The 23,221-nt window shown below is 42.5% G+C and overlaps 1 protein-coding gene across 1 annotated transcript; it reads left to right on the top strand.

The window, feature by feature from the left end:
• The first annotated feature begins 7,628 nt into the window (after positions 1-7,628).
• LOC118247802 (uncharacterized) lies at positions 7,629-22,725 on the top strand. Its single transcript, XM_050712192.1, has 5 exons — positions 7,629-8,048; positions 9,987-10,113; positions 10,746-10,799; positions 11,571-11,731; positions 22,272-22,725. The coding sequence occupies exons 2-5, from the start codon at positions 10,069-10,071 to the stop codon at positions 22,723-22,725; spliced, it is 714 nt and encodes a 237-aa protein (XP_050568149.1). The 5' UTR covers positions 7,629-8,048; positions 9,987-10,068.
• Positions 22,726-23,221: the final 496 nt, after the last annotated feature.

The following is a 23,221-nucleotide window of genomic DNA, read 5'->3' as shown; positions in this document are numbered from 1 at the left end:
AGGCATGTGGGACCTTACAGATGGTCTTCGCATTTATGAACTTATTTTGCATTACAGTGTGCTGAGTTTAACAAGACCTTAAATAGATACTTTATTGCTGAGTATTTTTGATACCAGATCAGATAGATGTCTTTTAGACAGAGAGAAAGAATTATGTCCCCAGGAAAATAATAGACCCACGATTTCTGAGAAACCATCCAGCCTTCTTTTCTGCCTTTCTTTGCCAGCCTCTTCAGACAGCAAAATATAGAAATGGTGGTAGTATTTAATTTTGCACAACAAATGTTTGATACAGTGCTTTACACACATTGCACAACATTTCAGGACTGCTAGCTAATCTACTACTGCTATCTGAGGAAATTTAGGGTTACCTCATTATCTCAGGCTTCTTTTATGTAATACCTCATATATTCTGTTGAAATAAAACTGAATGCATGTATACCAAAGAGCAGAAATCAGGCTGTTGTCATTCATTCATTCATTCATTCATTCATTCAGTTCTCAGTGTCAACTGACTCTTGTGATGAAAGCCCAGATTTGATGCTTTGGTCTTTTCATTACCTCAAATGACATGGAGTCTGGTCTCTCTCCTAGTTCATTAAGAAACATGCAAAATTCCCTCTAATTAATTTTCTTTTTCTCCCTTTTCTTTCCCCTTACTTCAACCCTGAAAAAGGGCTGAAATCTAACAAACAGAAACAGCATAATATTAAATTTTTAAAATGTGCATACCAATACCATTAGAAATAATTTGTGTACCCAAAGGCACCCATAATTTGCAGTCTTCTGGCGAGTTCTCATTATCAATTTCAAAGACTGGCCCCACTTCTTTTGGCCTGGACTTGAAAAGATGTGGTCTGGGCACAAATTTCTGGCATTAACTATGCTACTGTAACTAAACAGGACATCTTGAGTCCTTTATATCTCATTGTTGAAGTCAGTGGATGGCACAAGGTCTTTGTTTTTCTTTGCAATTAGGATTACAGATGGCTGTCTTCCACATGAGGCAATTAGAGCAGTCCTCCTCAAAATACCCATTATCGGGTATCAAAAGGCCAGGTGATAAATTCATGCCCACCAACATGACAGTTAAAGCGGAATGTGTAATGCTCCTTTGGATATGACATATGTGTAGTCACTAAATTCAACAGCTCAGACACCTTCTCCCAGCACTAGCTCTGCTCTGTTCCAGTTGGCTCCTTCCGTACAGTTTTGCAATACGCCAGATACTTCATTTACAGCACAGAGGTGTATGCCTGAACATATTCACAGGCCAGGAGGGGTTTTTGGCTGGAGATATTTTTTTTGGATCAGGGAGTTAGAAAAATTCTGTGTGGAGCTGGCAGCAGTGGCTTTGTACGGGTTAAGGTGCCAATTCAGCCACGCTCAGCCCCTGCTGGGTGGCAGGCAAATGCTTTGCTGAGCAGATCCCTGGGTCACCTCTGAAGGCAGCCCTGATTGTCAGGTCTGTCCAGGACTGTGCAGGTCTGGAGTACGCATACAGGCTATAAATGTATAAAACAAAGCATCTGATCGAGGTGGAAGTGCCAGCATGTGAAAGGACTATGTTTGTCAGAAACAATTTTTTAAGCTGTCCTGTATATTCCCATTTTTTCCCCTTAAATAGTATAGGAAGTGAGAGAAGAGAACAAACTCTTTTTTACTGATGTTAAGCTCAGCTTGTGGATGAAAAGCTGGCCCAGGTTTCAGCTTTCACAGCAGGTTTGAGAAGTCTGTATCCCATGCTATTAAAAGTGACTGAATCTTGGAAGTTTATCTCAATTTCACGTAAATTTGAATAACCCAGAACTTTAACTCAAGTTACAACAAAAATTTAAAGAGATTTTGGATTCACGGATAGTTCTGTTTCTAGAATCTCTTCCAGACTGATAGCACATGCATTTAGGAAACAGTTTAAGTTGTTCCACTGTCATTTTTTAAGTACATGAACAGAGATTGTCCTTCCCTTGCTCCCTGGATAATAATTGTATTTTCGATGCAGAGAGGCCCCAGCCTAGGATATGTGGACCCACAAGTCAAGCACTAGTATTTGAGGGCACGCAGATCTAGATTTTTGTTCTGGCTCACACACAGAACAGAGATCAGGATTCAGATTTCAAGCAATCCAGAATTCCTGAGGTGCCCATATTTATGGTTTGGATTTGGGCTGAAGTACAGTTGTACGGGAGCAATAAGTGAACTAAAGCACGGAATTACAAAGCACTCCCAAAATCAACTTATGATAGGCCATTATTAACTTCTTCATTGAACAGATTAAAAAAAAAAAAAAAAAGATTTAATTTAAACTACCACTACTTTCCTCCCTACTTTTCTCCATCACATTCCAATATTACTCCCTTATAATCTCCCTGAACTTACAGAAGACTTGAAAAATAATGTTTGGTAAGCATAGTCATATGCTTTTCATCAATATTTTATTTTGAAACATGGTGAAGAGTTGTGTTGTAGTATGAAAAATGTCTCTCTCTAAACATCATTTTCTAATGGACTTTTTTATGTCCCATAAAATGTGCTAATTTTTACTTGTCCTCTGCTGTCAATGAAACAAACTATTATTTCCTTCCACAGAACCAAACTCAAAACAAGAATGTCTGGAATATCAAGAGTAATGACATACAAAGTCCCTTCTGGCCCCAGCTTCTATTGAAAAATAATTGGATGAATTGGTGATGCTTACATTTCATCTAGCCTGCCACTATGAGTAATTCCATGGTGCCTTCTTGGCCAAAGCTCAGCCATTTAAGCACTTGGTGAAAATCTATTTGGATGGACTTGGTGTAGGAATATGTCAAGCAGCAGCAGAGTAAGAATGAAAGCCCTTCGGAATAGTGTTGCATATGTTGTTACAGCATCTAACACTCTGCAGACTACATCCTGACTGTGACTTCAAGTTTCTGCTGCAGTATAAATAATAAATGATGAGGATGCTAACAATAAAAGTTAAGCTGACTTGGATACAAACTGTAATGTGATGGGCAAAAGAATTCAGACAGTGGAATAGGCCCTTGTGTGGTGTAAATTATCACAGTACCATGTGATGTCATTGAAGCTGTGATGTCATTGAAGCTATGATTTACCCAGAGAACTGCCTTTTGGACGTTGCCTTGCCAAGAAATCACGATATGGCTTGTCACATCTCAGAACGGATTAATGAACCAGAACAAAATAGATGCCAGCTTGCCAATGCTGTTATTGGGATCAGAATTTGTTACACATTTTTAACAGGAAGCAATTCATAGGAAAAAAAATAAATATATTTTTTTCTTCCAAATTCTCAAAAAGTCAATTTGAAACACGTATATGATTATTTTTTTTCTTTCTTTTATTTTTTTTCTTTTTTTCCTGTATTTTGGTTAATTTGTTTTCCAATGACTTTTCTTTCTTTTCCTTTTTTCCTGCCTTATTTTCAGATTTTGCCAGACTTTTGGAGCATCAGAGGAGAAGGGATTTGGGAGAGGACTGCAAGACAGATATGCCACAAACAGAGGATGGTTGAGATGAGCTTAGGGAGTAGGGCAGGCTGGTGCTGCAGGAAGTCCCTGGCATGGTCGCTGCCTTGAGCCACTTCACTCAGCCAGCTTTTGTACTGATTTTACCTGAGTTTTGAGATTTCAAGATGCAATCTGTGAGGGAGAGAATCAAAAACAAGGAGGGAGAAAAGGTAGAGATTTTGCCAAAGTCAACACTCAAGCAGCAGTTCCCTAGACCTCCCCACTGCTTAATGAAGTGAGAAGGTGAACTTGAGGCGTAGGAGGTGGCCTCTTCCTCCTGCTGTTTTGGAGGTGAAAGTAAAGAACAACGTGTTAAGTGCAACCAGCTCATTGCTACCTCTTATCTTCTTGAATAGGCATTTACTTCCATGTGAATAGTTGCATTTGAAAAGTTCATTTTTTTCTCTCTTTTTTTTTTTTTTTTTGGTAGCTCAAAAGTTGTTTATTTTTTAACAAACCCTCCTGTAATGAAGTATCACAGGGTGACACGTACATCTGTCAGCCAGCGAACTCACCCGTTAAAGGCTGTGAGGCATGAAGCTTTGCCTGTTCATGCCTAAGGTGTGCATTTATAGGCTGATAGACACAGAGTGTGGTATGTGCTATTGCTTATTCAGGGCAGTCTGAAAAGGTGCTGTCTTGATTTCTCTTTGGCAGCAGGGTAACTGCTGAGAGGGGGGCAGGAGGATCAGAAAGGATGTGTCGTCTAGAGTGAAGCATTCTCAGACAGCCCCATGACTTCATATGAACTTGTCACACACAGAGTCATTCTTTTGGACAGAAATACAGCAAAGGCAAAGTTGTGGTCTAAGCTCTAGACACTACTCAAACACATGCAAATAGAAATATGAACTTAATTCTCTACCCAGTTAAATGAATGCAAAAAGACAAAACACACACTCAAACTATAAAACCCAACGACTGAGATCAATTAGTGCAGGAACTGGAAGGATCTCAGACCAGTTTATGGTTCTTCTCATCATGCACATGAGTTCAAAAGATCTTCTTCCAATAATGAAGAACTTTTAACATAGAAGAGTCTCATATTCCATGTGACTTTAAGTGCTGCTACAGTACTTCATGGGTGCTGTCCTTTGGTAATACACTGGATGTTGACTGCCTGAGACTCTACCCTTTCTTCATTAAGCATCTCTTATTTCCTCCACTTTGTTGTAAAAATGCTTCCCAGCAAAGGCTCTTTCCATCCAAGAGATCTATGGACACCTTCCAGACACTAATCTGGGAAGTTGTTCTGCATGGGATTTCCCCAGGATCTCATGAGTAGTTGTGCTTCTGCAATGGCTTGAAGGACCCTGGATGGTCTTTTCATCGGTGGACAAGACCTTTATCAAAACAGGACAGCTGCCACAGACAGATCTTCTACTTGATGCTGAGGAGACCCCGGAGGAGGAGACAGTCCCACTGTGAGAAGACAAGGTGCAGAAGGTCATGGAAAGGTAGCAACCAGGTGGCTGAAGTTGCTGTTTACTCTTCATGAGAGCTGTAAAGAAATGGGGTAGTGCCTCTTGGCATGGAATGAATAAGGAAGCTGAAAAATGTGACTTTGGGGTGGAGGGGAGAGCTCACAACAATGACAATGTAAAAACAAAACCACTAAAATGTATCTGTGAAATTTGGTTCTGCTTTTCATGAAACTGGAGAGAGCTAATCTTACAAAAACAAGTGCTTGTTGAGGTTGCTGTTGTATGGAACTGGCGTGTGATGTTTTTCTAGCAGCCTCTCTTCACTGTCATCAGAGTGCAATTTCTCTAGAGTCACTGTGGGATGCAACAGATTTCTTGGAAAAGAAGGCTGTGTTGACACCCACAGGCTAGTAATGTTTTCACAAGAAGGAACATGACTTTACATTTGACTCTCTTGAAAAGAGATTAGCAACACTGTGATTTATAAGAATTGCCAGGGTTTGAGGTTGTGTTTTTTTTTTCCTCTCTCTCCGAATCTAAGCTCCAGCAGGTAGGTGTTAAGTGAGTGAAGCATTTCTGGCAAGATTTATGTGCCCATACAGTAGATGGGAGTGAAATCTGACAGTCTAAAGGAGGGGGAGCAACTGACAAATAGAGGGGGTGGAAAAGGCAGATTGGCTTGGATTTTTTCTTTCCTGTTCCTTTGCAGTCAAAACCCTTTGAGACTCTTCACTCTTGGGTTGAAATTTTCATTTGCACAGACATTTCTCTTCCTTGTCCTTTTGTTCCAGCAGTAAACATGGGAACACAGCATACATGTGGAAAGCAGACATAGCCAAGACTCCCTGAAAGAATGCATTTTCTAGAAATAGACGACGAGCCATTCCCCTAGAAATGAGATCTGCTCAATGATGAGGTTATCTTAGAAGAAAGAAGCCCTTTCTCACTATGGAGTCTCACCATTAAGTAAACGGTACTGGAAGAAAGCGTGTACTACAAAAGTGTAGTATATTGGAAGAAAGTGTATACTACTCCACGTATACTACAGTATTTTCAGCCTTTATAGGAACCGAAGCCTTTGCTCTCCAGACAGATATAAACCATCCTGCTTGGTGTTTTTGATCAAATGGGTGCTTGTAGCCATACTGAACAGCAGCTTGCTTGCCCTTGTAGGACCATGGTAGTAAGCAGTGCAAGAACTTCTTGGACATTAAATAGGAGGCAATCTATAGTCTCTTAAGACGCCCAGCAAAAGGTAAGGAACAGAAGCTGAACACTTGATGAATAACACATTATAAAACCAAAATGAGTAGAAATAATTCCATTAGTCTCGTGATTCCTAATGACCAATAATATAGGAATAAAAAATAGAGATATAGTTAGGCTGATAATGGCATTCCACTTACTGCACTAAGTTACATTTTCAAAGAGACAGAAATATAGAAGCAGAGTAAACTTCTGAATACATATTTAAATATCAGAATTTGATCTTAAGTAAGTATCTCAAGCCCCTTCAGAAATACATTAATTCTGAGCCACGGATGGAAAATAAAGAAAAAAGATCCACACTTTTCAATTGAGTCTTACTTCTTTAGTCCATCAAAAAAAAAACCAAAAACATAAACAGATGGGTAATGATACAGGTTTTATCTGTAGCAAAGTCTCAATTGTGATTGTATCTAAGTTCTAACAAATTGGGAGGGCCCTTCAGCTGTGGAAACCCATTGCCTCACTCATAGAAATTTAATAAATATGAGGCATTTCAGAGGAAACATTTTGACTGAAGTGGTGTATTTTTTGTTGGAGGTGTGTCACCAAGAAATTTCCCTCCAGTCCCAAGGAAAACACAGGAAATTTGTTAAACCCAGTGTCTTTGTAAGGTGGAGGGAGTGACCTGTGGCTTTGTACAGTAGCATTGGTAAATATAATGAATAAAACTGATCCAGAATCTTTGTTAATTCTCCTAATCTGTGACTACTTTTAAGGTTTTAAAACATCCTGCTCTTCAGTGGGAAGAACCTAACATGTTTTGAAGTTTCTCAGGAAAAGTGAACCTGTTCTAGTGGACTTGATCCAGTGAAAGATAGCCCTGCCTATGGCAGGGTGATGAAGGTCCCTTCCAACCCAAACCAACAACTCCATGATTTTATGAAAATGAGAAAAAGATGGTGAATTTTCAGAATTACTGGTTGCCTAGGGGTTAATCACTGAAGTGAAGCAGAGAAGTTTCTAGGATCAAGTCCTTGTACCACAGACTGTTTACTTAATAAAACAATGTCAATGGGAGGCCACAAACTTGCTTTGTCTTAAGAGATCATGATTGTTATGGCAGTGTGTAGGTTAGGAAAACTAAATTTGGGTCCCTGTTCTGCCAAAAAGTCCACTTCTCCTATGTCAGTGACCTGAATGCTAGTGCCTTGCTAAGCTGAGCTGTTCTCTTTCTTTCTTTGCAACAAGAAATTCCACTCTGGATGCAAACAATTTTTTCTGATGAAAGCCTAAGCAAAATTGGTGTGTTTCTAAAAAAGATTTATGTTTTGACAAATCAACATCTTCCAATAAAAAATGTGTATCACTGGAAAATTCCCAGCTAGCTCTACCGATGAGTAAAGTTTTGCTTTACAGATGGAGTTAATAATAGTTTATAAACTAAAGTGAAAAGGATTTTGGGTGAGCTTCCTAAAGAGGAAGTGAGTCAGTGTCTCGGCAGGAAAGTGTTCCAGATAGGCAGGGTTGGAAAAGTTACAAAACAACCCCCAACTGTGTGGAGTCACAGGGAGTGGACAAGGGATTATTGTGTCCCAGGTTGCAGAAAGATGGAAATTAGTAGGGGGTCTTGAATACCTCTCAGCCCATGTGTCTCAAGGTATGGTCTCCTATCTCACAAGCTAAGCGCAGCTCAACTGAGTCATCCCAAGGAAGGCGTAATAGCCAAGGAAGAAGCAGGTGTTGCAGATGGGTGGGTGATTCAGTGGATGGTGTTATTCCTACTGAGTCAATGCTGAAACAGTTTGTAAGCAGGAAGTTGGGGACACTGTGTGGCTAGAAGATCTGCTTTCTAAATGCAGTGACATTCAAGGAGTCTGAGGTTCTTCAGTACTCTTTCCACAGGGTGAGTTGCCTTTAATTTTTCTTTGGACACTGTATTTTCAAAAGCAAAAGCCAGAGAGGTGTTTCTAAGGTGACTTTCAGTGAGATTTTCAATCCTGACAGCCTGGGTCATTTTTGATCATGAACTGGTGAAGTGGTTTTACTCAGTTGGGCAGCTGAACTCCACCACAACCTCTTTCTCACTCCCCCTACTCAAAGGAAAAGGGGGAGGAAATATGATGAAAAGAGCTCAAGGGCTGACATAAGGACAGGAAGATAACAATTATCATCATTGGCAAAACAGACCCAACACAGGGAGATTAATACAATTTATTGCCTATCACTAGCAGACTAGAGCAGTGAGAAACTAAAAGCAAACCAAAACACCTTCCCCCATCCACCCTCTTCCACTTTCTCCCCCTGAACAGCACAGGGGAATGGGGGAATGGGGGAATGGGGGCTGCAGTCACCCCCTGATGCTTTGTCTCTGCTGCTCCCTCACGGTCACTCCCTGCCCCTGCTCCATGTGGGTCCCTCCGACGGGATGCCGTCCTTCCCGAACTGAGCCTGCTGGGGCTGCCCACAGGCAGCAGCTCTTCAAGCACTGCTCCCACACGGCTCCGTACCACGGGGTCCATCCATCCCCCAGGAGCAAACTGCTCCAGCACGGGTCCCCCACGGGCGGGCGGCAGCTCCCCCCAGACCCCCTGCTCCTGCGTGGGCTCCTCTCCACGGGCTGCAGCTCCGGCCCGGGGCCTGCTCCTGCGGGGGCTCTCCATGGGCCGCAGCCTCCTCCAGGCCACATCCACTTGCTCCACGTGGGCTCCTCCACAGGGGGGCTGCAGCGTGGAGATCTGCTCCGTGTGGGACCCATGGGCTGCAGGGGGACAGCCTGCTCCACCAGGGGCCTCTCCCTGCACAGGCCGCGGGGGAACTGCTGCTGCCTGCCTGGAGCACCTCCTGCCCTCCTGCTGCACTCACCTTGGGGGCTGCAGGGCTGCCTCCCTCACATGTTCTCACTTCTCTCTCCCAGCTGCTGTTTCATGGCTTTTTTTCCCTTCCTTAACTTTGCTCTCCCAGAGGCCCACCCAGCGTCACTCCCTGGCTCGGCTCTGGACAGCGGCAGGTCCCTTTTGGAGCCAGCTGGAGCTGGCTCTGGTCTGACATGGGGCAGCTGCTGGGCTCTGCTCACAGAGGCCACCCCTGCAGCCCCCCACTGCCAAAACCTTGCCATGTAAACCCAATACAACTGGTATTTCTACATTAGGAAGACATTTTTGAAAAACAGAAATACTGTATTCTTGACTGTCTTCAAAGCCCTTCTGCTGGTTCATGGAAACTCTGGGTTGGACCTTCATATGAAATTTCTTTTTAGTGAGAGCTACATATGTTTTGTATTCTTCAGGGCACTAGGAATGGTGCTGGTATTCCACACTTAATGAAACAGATGTTCTCTATGTCCATCCTGTCCTTTGAGATACCAATGTTGTCTTATAGAAGAAATATGGAGCTGTTACTTCTCCTCTGACTTACTTAATTCATCACAAAAATAGGAGCAAATATTACAAAAAATGTTTTGTAATAATCACTACCAATTATGCAATTACAGGAACCATATTACTTGCTTTCTGCTGTCCCAAAGCTCTCTTGTAATTTAACTTTTCTGAGCAGAAATGATTTTCCTCTCTCGTTGTTTCTCTCTGTATATGTATAGACACACACACACACCAATGTATACTCAAAAAATGTATACATCGTACAGCACAGAGGAAGAGGTTTTGACCTTAGAAATTGTTGTTTTTCTACCTGTGCTTTTCACATTTGGGTATATCTTTCCTCTTGCTGGAAGTATTAGGGGTTTAGAAGGTGGGTTATTTTTCCTTCCACACTTCAGCACTCAAAGCCTCTTCCTTTTCCTTTCATTCCATTGCTTTCTCACTTGGTCCTTTCAATTTCACAGCATCTTTCCCTCCAGTGAAAAAGAGGAAGAATGACAACAACATTTATGAATCTTGTGAAAGGAGCCACAGACTTTGGTCCACATGATGCCTGGGAGGGTGGAAAATACTTCTACATATCTATGCAACGTGAGTAAATGGTCCTAAGATTTGGACTGGCAGAGGTGGCCTTCCTACTTCTGGTGCATGGAGCGCTTTCTGGGGAGAACACACTTTCTGAACCCTCACATGAATGGGTAACCAGCAATCCCCTCCCGACCGAGGAAAATTAACTTGTTGTCTTTTCCTAACCCATGTTTGACATTTGCACTTACTGTTTCCCACACATTTTATTGAGCACTGCTCTTGGGTTTTATCTGCTGAGGCTCTCATTCATTTTTCCTCTGCCTCCTCTTCTTCTTCACTGAGGGTCTGTGTGCTCACACTAGGTCAGTGGACTAAGATTCAGAGAACAGATTGCAGATGGGCTTCATTTCTGAAGTGCTGTAATGGCATACACATATTGTTTTATTTCTAAATAGCTATTTTTGCAATTAAAGTATTCATTTATTTATTTATTTACCAGGAACAAAATAATCCAAACCATTATCTGGGGAAAACTTTCATTTCAAGATAAGAGGGGAAATTTTGATGTTTCATTTAAAAATTACATAGTTTCTAAAAGCACGCTGTTGCTAAAGTTAGAATGCTATATTCCACACTTTTTGAGCACTGACCACAGTCAATTTGTCTTACCACCTTTCTGCTTTCTCTTTGTGCAGGTGATTTATTCAGTGTCACAGAGAAAGTTTGTGTCAGAGCCTGAAATGGAACAGGTGCCTGTTGAATACTGGGCTGGTACTTTAGACACAGCACCATCCTCTTGCTAAATCACAAAAACCAGCCACATCTAAGGCCAGCTGAGTCTCCACAGGGGAAAGACATGTGTCATGACAGCAGCTAGAAAAGAGAGGCCATCAGGATCCAGAGTCTTCCTGCTATGGCCTCTATCTCTTGCTTCATCATTTTTATCACAGTCTTTTTAAAATAAGTATAGACCATATTTTGCTTTCTAGAGAGGAGATGAAACAAAATCCACCATGTTCAATATCAATTAAGTTCTGTTGCATTTTCCTCATCCCTTTAGTGGAACAGATTTTGAGATGCAGGCTGAACCTCAGATAGGATGCTGTTTCCTTTACTCCTTGAATCCTTTCCAAACAAATTCAGAGTTGAGTGACATGGCTTGAATTCATCTCAGTTATTATTAAGAGAATAGAGTGAAGAGTAACAGCATGTATCAATTAATTTTTCCTCATCCACATCCCAGCACTGTTTTTCCACAGTGAAAACATCGAATACAGTCTCTGCTTTCACAAAGCTGCTCTATCATGATAATATTCAACAACTGCTTCCTATTGAGTTTAGCCCCAGTTTCTCTACTGAATACCTTTACCAGTCAGGCATGGCTAGTGGAGCTGACTGAGAATTAGACAGGAAAGTAAATTCTAATGAACTGCTAAATCATTATTTTTAATACTTGTAGAAAGCTCCTGGACCACTCCATTTTACTTTTATCAATATTTGCATTTTTCTTTTTAATATAGGTCAGGAATGAAAAGATTCAGGAAAAGAAAGAGAAGTGTTTACTATCAGCTTTTACTACATACAAGTCAGCTAGACTTGACAACTGCTTTTTGATGTCTTGGCCTAAGAGCACCTCGAACCACTGGAAACAATCCTGGACAGCAGGAAGAAAGGAAATAAGGTGCTGATCAAAAAAGTACAGAACAAAGTTGATCATTACTGTAATTTTTACTTTGAATCACAGTGAAACAAACAGCATGCAAAAGCCCTATTAGCACTTCGACTCTGGAGGAAAAAAAATATATAATAATAATAAAAAAATGTTGTTCACAGGACAGGGAAGAACTTTAGGTTTTGGATCTGTAATGTCAAGCACAGTGGGGCCCTGACCCTGAACTGCAGCGCCTTAATGCTGTGACAATGTACGTAGAAAACCCTATCTCCTAAGCAGATAACTTTGTCAGGTCTGGTGAGAAAGAAATGTCCTCAAAAGCAGGCTCTCCCCCGTCTTCCCATCCCTAAAGCTTGGATTCCTCATGGAGGTTCAAAGAAGAGATGCACAACTCCCAGTCCCTAAAGCAGCTCCTTATGGGTAGCACAGGAATGTTCTGCTACACATTTCCAGAGAGGTTTGGCCCTTAGGATAGCCTCAGCAATAGACACCTGTATTTCAGATACCCGGACTGAGCCAGACCCAAAGACCTTTGCTGGAGCACGGTGTCTGCTCTGGCATTGTCTTCAAGGTGAACATGACCAACCAGGGAGAGTTCAAGGAGGATGCACAAAAAAACTTGGACATGTGGGAAAATAAGCTTCACAAAAACAGAGCTGAAGCTCCATTTATTTAGCTTACTGATGGAGTCCACAGATGTCTTGACCATAGTTTATTAGCTCTTAAGTAAAGAGAAGGTATTTGATATTGAAAGGTGATGTAAGTAAGGCTGAATTTTTTATTTTATTTTTATTTTTTTTTCTGAAGGAATATTTTTACTTTAAACAGAAGCTACTTGGCTCAGGAGAGCTCATTCACACAAGAGGGAACAGTAATTCCCTTAGGGGCATTAGGGGATTTAGTGGATGAAATACTGCAGATGTTTGCAGGAGGCTGGAGTAGATGATCACAGTGGTAACTCCTGGCCTTGCAACTTGACTGTTTCATAAAACTTGTGGGTGAAGGGATCATAACAGAACATAGCACGGGATTTCAGAGATGCTTATAAAATCCTACCTCGGCAGTCACTGGACGTGTCTGGAACAAGTACTAGGCTGTCCCCCCCATTCAAATTTGGATAAAAAATGTTAAACTGAGCATAAAGCTAAATGACAACCTGGCAGAGAACTGGAGGGGTGGCTAGAGCTATGTCACGGGTATTTAAGATCTTTACAAGTGATTGTGAAGAAAAGATAACACACTTCTTAATCATGGCGTGCCACCTCGGAGAGAAGGCAAATATCGTTGCTGAATAACATGTCATCTGACGGCAGAAAATAACCCTCTTGTACTACTTCCAAAGGTTATTTCAAAGCTTGCAGTCGGCATGTTATCGGGACCTTGGATTTCAATGTTTGTGTTAAGCAATGTTGTTAGAAAACTATTTTTAAGGTGGTTTTTAATCTGGGATTTAAAAATCTTTATAGGATATAGGTAGGAGGGGGATAGCAATAGGCATTCAAGATTTTTTTTTCCCATTCCACGCCTTAAAAATAGCTAAAAAGAAGGATTGCTATGCCAGGGGGCAGCCAGCAGATACAAAAGTGTGCTGGAATGAAAGCAGGAGCTGTAGCTAATGCGTGTTCCTGTGTTTTCTCCATGTCCGTGCAACTTTCGGTGACAACTTGTACGCAGAGCAGCACGACGCTTTCACAGTGCCCCCTAGTCGAAAGCAGCTCGGAAGGACAGACCTGTCCGCAGAGCAATGCTGACACCCTGCCCTGCCTCCTGGCTGCCCGCCGGGTGTGTTGTTGATGGTTCTCGCCCTACAGAGATGACTGTAACACACCTGCACTGAAATATGTAACTGTAAGCGAGCTGTTTCAGAGGGGTTGCTAGTGGGCTCTCCATGGTCGTGTAGCTGACTGCTGCTACTGTTGCTGGGCCTGTAATCGATCAAAAAATGAAAGCCTGTGCATCAAGATATAACATTTTGAATGAAGTCTCAGAATACTGCGCTAATTATTTTCCATTACTGCCATAGTTATGAAATTTCCGCCTAGTAGGAAATATGAAAGTCTTTTTTGTTTGAAATGTAAACAGTTTCAAATGGCAAAATTCCCTTCGGTTTCCAGCCAGCTCACTTGGGCAGCAGTGCTGGCCCAGGGAAAGGATGTTACCTTGCAAAGTGAGCCTGACCTTATGCTACTCTCTCTCGCAGTGGCGTTTTCTTATTTAGACCTGCGGATTTTTGCAAATGAAGGAGAGGCAGGTCTGTGCTGCAATGTCCCAGCTACCCAGCTCTGTGTTCCTAAGTCCATGTGCTGTCTAGTGGCTGCACGTAGTATTTCCCACATCCCAGAAGAAGAGACATCTTGCCAGTATGTTTCCAGGAGGATGCTGGTTTGACGCTGATATTCAGAGACAAATATTTATTTGGGGCTGTCCTGTTTATTTATCCTGTGTTGTTTTTCTTCCTGGACCAGTGGGAACAAACAACAAGTTCATTTCCGTGTTGGGAAATGAAGGTTGGACTTTTCAATAAGCTCTCTGCCCAAAAGAAGTTTGGGGTCCTGGTTTCTACCCAGGGCCACACTCTTTTTCTGCCTTATGACTGCTTTCTCCTTACTTTCACTCTGATCTTCAGTAGCTCTGCAGCCAAGCAGCATTCCAATGTCTTGGTCTGCGACTCATCTCCAAGGGAATCCCAATGGGCGCATCTCAAGACGTGGTCAGTGGCTTGGGGAATGGTTTTGATTGTTTTAGGCATCACTAAATGGGAGGTATGCTGGGAGGGTACAAACAAAGAAAACTGTTTCCTTATTTATGTTGAATGCGGGGTGCTTAGTCCACCATCAGCTTTTACCAAGTCTGTGATTTATAGCCGCCGTTACCAGCATCTCTTATGAAAATGTGCAATGTTTACATATTGCCTAACCTTTGCCTAAATTCTGTGTACCTTTCAGTTATAAAGACCATTGGTCAAAATGCAAGGAGGAATGCACTATTACCATAAAACAGCAGAACTTTGCTTCATGCTAGGCAGCTGCGATGCTCATCAGTTTAGACAGAGCACATATGTATGCACAGCAAAGAAAGGTATAATATTTTTTTTTAATGTAAAGCCTAAATTGTTCAAGAATCAAAGAGAAAAAAGTCCAGCAAAACAACAGTTACCATGTAAATAGTGCTGAGAGGAAAAAAAAAAAAAAAAAAAAAAAAAGGAAGCCGTCTTGACCTTGAAAAAAGCATGACGTTTACATAGCACATTTTGGAGAAGTTCTGTGAAATTTCCAGGTGGTTTTAGTTGTAATGGGACACCTGGTTGTTAAGCTGTACGTCTGGAAGGTGCTTGCAAGGTAGAAAGATCACAGGTTCGCAGGTTATGGCTTTGGCTACTGTTCAGCATGTGAAATCAAGGAGAGAACGAATTTACTGGGTGAGGGAGTGTTGTCAAAGCTATCCCAAGCACTGGTTGCAACACTGCTGGGAGAACCAGTGCTGGGAGAGCACTGCTGGGGCTGCTGCACTTGTCTTTGCTACGGCAGCAGTACCTTGATGAGAGCAGATGTGACTGTGCTTCGCCTGCCCAGAGCACATCCGCACACCGCAGTGGGAAAGGGCACTGGAAGAAGCGGGGTGTGTGGGTGCTCGGGGTATTGCAAACACTCAGAGGATTTTTGGATTTAAGCGTTGCAGTGCCTCGGTGCTTCAGGGAGTGGATTTGGCTGTAGACAGAAAGTAGCAAAAGAAGAGCCAAGACCCAGACAGGGAGAAAGTGCAAAGCAGAATTTCTCAAAAACACAGTTTTACCCCGCCTTTGTTAAAAATTCAAACAAATACCCACCAGCTGAAAAAGTATATTGAATAATTGGACTTCAGATACTGTGCCAACAAAACACACATGGGCCGTGGTGATAAAAGGTTTTCTCCCAGTGGAACAAATCACTTATCAGGCTATGATACAAAGTAAGGAAACATTTCAGTACAAGTGAACTTTAGCTTCACAATAGCTGCAATAAGGGAACGCTGATTTTCAGCTGCCTTATTTGGAGGAGAACTATCCAGACCTACCCACAGCCTTCACTTATCTGCTATTGTGTAATTTTTAATGTCATATTTGCTTGTACGTGCCCCATAATGACCGTTTTCCACTAGAGACATGTACAACTACTATTTTGCAGCCTCACACGTTTCCTTCAAAATTTCTTCTCCCCCTTTTCTCAGCCATTTTGCTTCTCACTTTCTTTTCATATCTTGGCCATTTCCTCCCTTTATTCATTTTCTTATTATTTCTTCCCTTTCTTTTGTCTCTTTCTTTCCTTTCTCATCTTTCATATTCAGAGCCTGACACAAAGCCCATATACTGTCATTTGCTCTTTTAGACCCTTTTTGCTCTTTGATACATTTTCATCAAACACTTGAGAAGAAAGAGAAAAATTTGGAAAAGCTTTTTCTTTTGTCTTGGGATATTAATTCTTCTTCATATCCTTTCTCTACCCAAGGAGGCTAGCAGCTTGCCCAGGAGAGGTTATTAGAGCTGCATCCATACTGTGATTTGGGATGCCAGGGACTGGAACAAGACAGAGTTGTGTGATGTAGTGGCCCACAGTGGCACATACATTTTTTGTTATCCTAATATGACAAGAAATTTGAGATTCCCCTAAGAATCACAGTTGATTTGAAAAGCATTAAAAATCAAACTTGAACTTAACAGGGAGGGAGAGAGAAGTGCTGAGAAGTGCTGCATCAGTGTCCTGTGCCACCATCAGAGGTGCCAAACTGGGATCCAGGACTTAGTGCCCTGACCATGGCTGGTGCAGAGGCCCCTGAGAAGCCTCTGCCTGGTGAGCCCAGGGGCCAGGCAGGCTGGCCAGGTTGCTGCAGGTGCCAGCTGACCTGCTTCATCTTCTGTTATCCTTTCTCTCTCAATGTGATGTTGAGACATTTATTCCCAGTGCATTACTCCGAGAACCGTTTCTTGCAGCTGTTTCTGCCTATTGCTGATGACACCATTGTTTTATTTTTCCTGGATAGATAGTCTTGAAAGACCAATATTTAATTCTCATGAATGTGAACAATCTAGTCAGTTTGTTTGAAAAACAAAACAGCCCTCCAAGCACAGCAGGTGGTACCACACTGACATTATTTAGAGCCACTCCTCACTTCTAATCTGGTTTTGTTTGTTTGTTTTCACAAATACTGGAGAAATGAAGGGAATCTCCAAATTCCACCTGAGGAGGACATACTCCTCATGTTCAACACATGTTTGGATGACATCCATGACTTAACAGGAGTTAAAGTGATCCCAAATGCATGACCCCACACTTGTATGAGAGAGGCTAAGGGACACTACATAGCCTAAGCTAAGACTATTTCACTTTTCTTTCCTCGTCTTAGCCAAGAAAAGAGGTAATAAAATGCTTGGCTACTCCCCCCGGATGGAGGCAGCAAGTAGTGCCACGTATGACCTTTTGTTCCTTTGACATGCTATCTTATAAGCTGGTAGCTTTAAGAAATGCAAGGCAGAAAATTTTAATCTCCTGGAACATGATGTAAAGCCGTTTAATTATTTTTAAGACATTCTTTGAGAATGACTGGATTGCTGCTTAAGGTGGGGTGTGTGCGTGTGAGTAAAGGTTTGCACTTAACCAAAAAAGGCCTCCCGGGTGTCCCAGAGCTGTTAAAGCAGGCTGTTTCCTGGGCTGGCCTGTAAACTCTGGGCACTTGGAGATCCTGGATGCTCTCCAGACATGCTGCCAACTTGCAGGCAAGCACGAGTAATTCTCAGGCTCACCCACTCCTAGCCACTAGCCAAAGTTTCTACTGCCCTGACAGCACAGTGCTTTCCTTTGGTTATTCTCCCCTCAAACACCCGAAGCTCAGCTACAGCTGACCATAGGAAAAGATGCAGGCTTCTGAGAATTAGGGATGGGTGAGAGTTTTTGGTCTAGAGGGAAAGCAATGGGTTTGAAAAATTGTTCTTTCTCAGAATGGAACAAAGACACTCCATTTTTCTTCCAAATTTTCTGAGCCCAAAATAAATTCCCCCAAACCACCTGTAAAAAAAACAGCATTCACTGAACTGTTCTCAGTGTTTCATTTTGATAAAAATGCAATACCTCTTTCTTACTCCACCTTGAAAACATGATTTTTTAATGTATTATTGAAGTAGGAGTCCACCGTAGTAAAAAGTCTTTCAAAATGAAAAACTGAAACATTTGCTTCCAGAAAATTCAGATGAGACTTTCTTGGAAGTATTCCTCTCAAAATTTGCTTTTCAAAATTATCTGTCTTTGATAAAACCCTTTGTTTTTTACAAACTGACATTTTTATTTCTATCTATTTATTTATTTATTTCTGGTGGGAAATAAGTTACCATGGAAGATTTCCATGCAGCTCTGTAGCAGGCAGGCCCATGAAAAGACCACGTCTGGGGCTTTGGGCAGCCAGATCTAGTGGGAGGTGTCCCTGCCCATGGCAGGAGGGGAGGAACCAGATGATCTTTAAGGTCTTTTCCAGCCTAAACTATTCTATGATTCTATGATTTACCTTTCAGTGGTGGTAAAGAGAAGTGTTTGGACCAAAAATTTAAACGAGGGCCTCCTTGGCCTTCTCCTCTCACGAGGATGTCCCTACTTCTGGGCCCCATCTCTGAGCCCAAGCCTGTCATAGCACTCCCCTAATATAGGATATATAGCACTCCCCTAATATATACAACTGGATATTAGAGAATAAGGATTTCAGTAGTTAAAAGAAGCTGAAATGTTATCCTAATTGAGTGTATAGACCTCCACAGGAGTGCAGCAAGATCTAATTCTGCTGTACAGCGGCTATGAGATTCAGTGCTCTTCTTGCTTGTTATTATATTTTGCTCTAAAAGTGTTCTCTCCAAGGACGGGATCCAAAGATTATTGAAGCCAACAGAGAAAATCCCTCGGGCTGAATTTTCCTGGAATTTTGAAAATCCTGGCATTTATTGGTTTTAATTTCAAAGGAGGAAAAAATGCTAGCTTATTTATCCTCTTTTCCTTACCAATGCCAGTTGTGGAGCTACTGGCTTTTGAACTGAGCTCTAAACTTAAATTGCAGTACAATTTAAGTTGTAGAGCTATAAGTGGAGCTAAAAGAAAGCAGTTCTAATTCTGATAATACAGATATTCAGCTGTCTCTCAAAGTCTCAGCAAGGATAACATTCCTGACCTGCATATCTTTTAAAACCAACTCCTCTGCTCTGCTTTTCACCACCTCCTCCAATGGCTACTAAGCTTCATTGCTTTCGTTCTTACACAAAAGCTGACCTAAAAGAGAAACTAAGCAGGCTTGAGGGAATGGAGATGTTTCTCCTCCTGAGAGAGGCAAAAGAGCACATGGGGCTGCTTTGTTAGGGAGAAATGGATGGCTTTCCATCCATTCCCAGCCAACGGACTGTGTTCACATTTCAGCTGACCTGACAAGGCTGTATAGCTCTCAGAGAGTTTCTGTGGCAATGGATGAAAATATTTGTATCTGGATTTGTCTTCTGCTGTATTTGTCAACACCAGTAAAGGTCAATATTTTTCCTTGCTGAGGGAAAGATGTTGTCTAGCTTTACAGCAGCATGAAAGCTGAGAGGAGAAAAGCAAGCAGAAGTTTTGGCAAGGGGTAGGTCCTTCAGGATCCAGGAACCATTAACCTCTTAAAACGAGATTGTTTCTTTTTCTGTCCTCAGGACACTTCAGTCATTCCCATAAGTGCAGATCCTTCCAAGCAGTGCGGAGGAAGCTGAGTCTTGTTGTCAAAGAGTTAGCAAAACTCCCCAAAACTTCCTGTTCATCTCTTCAAACAAATATTGCAGAGGCAAAACAATAGCCTCATTAAGACAAGGGAAAGAAAAGAGGTGAAGTACAATAATTCTCCTCTTCCTAACCCCAGCATTTCATTTCTGGCTTTTAGACTCCTCTGTATGTCTAAACACAGCAACATGGCACAGAAAGAGAGACTTTCTAAATCTGGGACAATCTCAAGCCTTGTATTTAATAAAGTCTCAAGGAAATATAATGTCTATTCTGAATATCTTCAAAATAAATCAACAACCAAAGCATGATTCCTATCCTAGTGTTGTTGGAATGAGAAGCTAGATTCATAAAATATTACGCTATGGAAATCTAGAGTAAGTGTGCGTTAAATCAGAGTTGTGCCCAGTACATGGATATTTTTCTGTCAGTTCCCAGTCTCTACAACCTCTTTTTACAGTATTTTGTTCAAATGTAGCTCCTCTACATCTTTTGACTAGAAAATGTATCCAAGATACAGCCTGTTTGGCAGAATGAAGCAGCAGACATTTAAGAACCTATTTATCATTTCAAGTAAGCCATTCCAGGCTACTTTTTCGGTGTATGATTGGAAGTAAATTTTCAAAATGTAGAACACTAAAATAAGAGAAATATGGAGACAAGACTATCTGCAGGCTCTCAGTTTTGTTCAAGGAGATCAGGATACTTGAGAAAAATAACAAGGATATTTACTAAGAGTAGTTTCAAACAAAAATTCTTGGTTTTCCTCAACTAATGGAGAAAAAAAGTTGTCAAATGGCACATTTTAGGGTTAAAAAAGCAATGGCTGTTACTCATGCCCAATATTACATGTAAGTGAATACAGAAATAACTCAGCAATGGTTTGAATTGGCATTGGATTTTTAAATCTGGTGGTTCTGATTTTAATTTAACATATCCTGTGGTGCAGTGTGTGAAATATGTACTTAACCCAGATTGTTGTGAGATGAAAGCACACTTGTGTTTATTTTACATTATTTGCTGTAGTTTGTTGAAAGCCAACATTCCTGGGCAGTGAATGCAGTAGGGATGAATCATTTGAACTAGGTGAGGGGTTAGCAGCTGGAAGAAAATGAAAGTTAAATGACTGCATTAAATTTGAGTAAAATGGGTTAAAAATGTAACACTAGAGAAACCAACATCTTCATCCTGAGATAAGGAATTATGGGACTTATTTCTGTTGGTTATCTACCGGTGTTTTCAGTGGCAGCCATGATTACAGCTAACTAGCATCACGCATTTTCTACCTTCATTGCCGAGGTGCTGAAGCATAGTTAAAGACAAATTACTACCGGGAGCTGTAGCGAATGCCTGGAGTGATAGTACAACACCAGGGAGTCGATCCTAATGATTTACTATTCATATCACCATAGTTCATAGGAATCTTAATCAAGAACCAGGACACCTCCAGACTGAGTATTGAATGGCTAAGTAAAAAGGATGGGCCCTGTCCTACAGAGCTCAGCACTGAAGCAGAGGCCAAGGAAGATGACAGAGTAGGCAAAGAGAAGGGAAAGTACGAGGAAATGATGGAACAGCAGTGTCTGGCAGATCAAAAATGAGCTCAGCACATGGGCAGTCTGCAGTAAAGATTTTCCAAGAGCATCCCAGAGGCTTGTAATGATGATTTTGACAGAAGACAAGGGAGCAGTCTTGCAGGTGTTAGTGGTGTGCCCATCTCACGCCTGAGGAGCTGTGGGAGGGAATGAGCAAAGGTCCTTGTTGGAAAATCTATCAAGTAGGCATTCAAGGATTATGTTAAGGGCTAGCTGAAGACAGGAAATTATATCTGGTTAGTGAAGAGGGTGTACGGGGGGCTTTGAGAACAGAGGAGGGGAAGGGACTTCTGCTGCAGGTGGCTGAGAAGGCAGTACTGGGGAAGGGGGCAGAGGTGGTGGCAGCAGAGCCATGGCCACCTGAAAGCAAAGGATGCTCGTGGCAGTGCTCGGGCTGAGTACTACTTGGATGAGACAGTGTTTGTTGAGGCCAGAAAGGAAAGGAGGTGGGAGTAGCTGCAATTTGAAATGCCGGAAATTTGTACAGAAATTTCAGCTGAAGGGAGATGAAAAGCCACGTTATAAAGATGGTATTTGGGGGAGTGAGGGGCACAGAAGCCAATAGACCACCAAGCGATGATGGGCTTCACGTATGCCTGGCCAGCAAGAGTCCAGTGCTTTCCTCAGGGCTGTGCACTGCTTCGTGTGATTTCACAAGCCGGTCTACAGAGGTTTGTTGCTGGTCTCTGACTTTCTTCTGTCTCTCAGGTGTGAGTGAACACCAAGGGGGCTAAGGACAGGTTGGGATGTCCAGCATTCCAAAAGAAACAGAGGTGCTGAAAGCTGCCCATGTCAGCAAATCATTCAGGCAGAGACTGTGGAGTACAAAAGCTGGGGTAGAAGAAGCAGAATAGCAACAGAGGGTTTCCTTGGGCTGGCTAACATGTGGATAGCACAGATACAAGGCTCACCATCACCCAATTCCCCCGATTTCAATTTTCAGAGGCAGCATAGTTAGCCCTTCATCATCATGTAGGGCTGATCCAGATGGCAGAGACTTAGAGCAAAGCAGTTATTCACCCTGAGGTGGACTGGAAAAGGACAGTGCCTCTCTACAAGCAACAGAGTTACCTTCCATGGGGAGTGTGAAGTGTAGGAGCAGTTAGGCAAGGATGGTCCTGTGATTTGGCGCCTTCTTATGTCTGGGTTTAGTGTACAGCTTCCATAGGTGACATTCATGCAATTTTTCATCCACCATAGGCTCTTGTCCTTCAAAACGGGGATGCTTTGTGCGGACGATGCCCTCGCTAAACCAAATGGAAGTGTGAACACACAGCACGTTCCCTGCTCACTCTTTGCGGTACTCCTCTCAGCCTTCAAGCTGGGAGACGGCGAAACCCAGCCGCTGAAAACCGACCCGCACCTCCGCCGCTGCCCGGGCCGGCAGAGGTCGGGGCTGCACCGCGGAGCGGCGGCAGCCCGGGGGAGCGCGGAGCCGAGCAGCTCGGGCTGGAGCGGGTGCTTTCGGTCTCCATTCAGAATAAAAACACTTCTTCTCCCCCCCTTCTCCCCGCCATCCCGTTACATAAATTTAAACTTTTCCATTATCGAAGCTCTGAAGTATTCCGAGAGAGGTTACAAAATGTGTTTACTTACAAATTTGGAAGTAGCGACAAGACGCAATGCAGTGAATTTGTCATCTGCTCATGACTAGCAGATGGTCCTCCTTCGTTGCAAGCGAGCTGCGTGAGTCACGTCTTGCCTGGATGGTAGAGTGGATCCGAGAAGCTCCCTGGCACCAGGGTGGACGGTGTCGCCCGTCGCTAATCATGCCGCCTGCCTACACGGCGGATGGGCTCTCTTGCACGGGAGGATTTCACGGGGCCTTTTACAAAGGTTTCTTGTTCCTCTTTCTTCCACACTAGCTTAATTTGGGCGCTGCTCCTGTCTATAGAGACTGCTTCACATGGCTCTTGCAATGCAAAGGGATCTTTAAATGGGAACACTTTACATTAACATTTTGCAGATGATCTGAAAGAGATAACTGTGAGTTATGTATGCTTAAACAGACTCATTCGTTAGCAATGGATGAAGCCGAAGTGGGAATGCAAAAGAGCCTGTTGAGACCCCTTTGCCTGGAATCAGCACTGCTGTAGACGGTGCTGTGGTAGCTCAATTCCCTGCACCAAGGCATAGCATGCCGAAGGTTG

This window comes from Cygnus atratus, chromosome 1 (genome assembly GCF_013377495.2).
Source record: "Cygnus atratus isolate AKBS03 ecotype Queensland, Australia chromosome 1, CAtr_DNAZoo_HiC_assembly, whole genome shotgun sequence".
NCBI lineage: Eukaryota > Metazoa > Chordata > Aves > Anseriformes > Anatidae > Cygnus > Cygnus atratus.
Note: the sequence above shows the minus strand (reverse complement) of the source record. Positions and strands in the feature narration are given on the sequence as shown.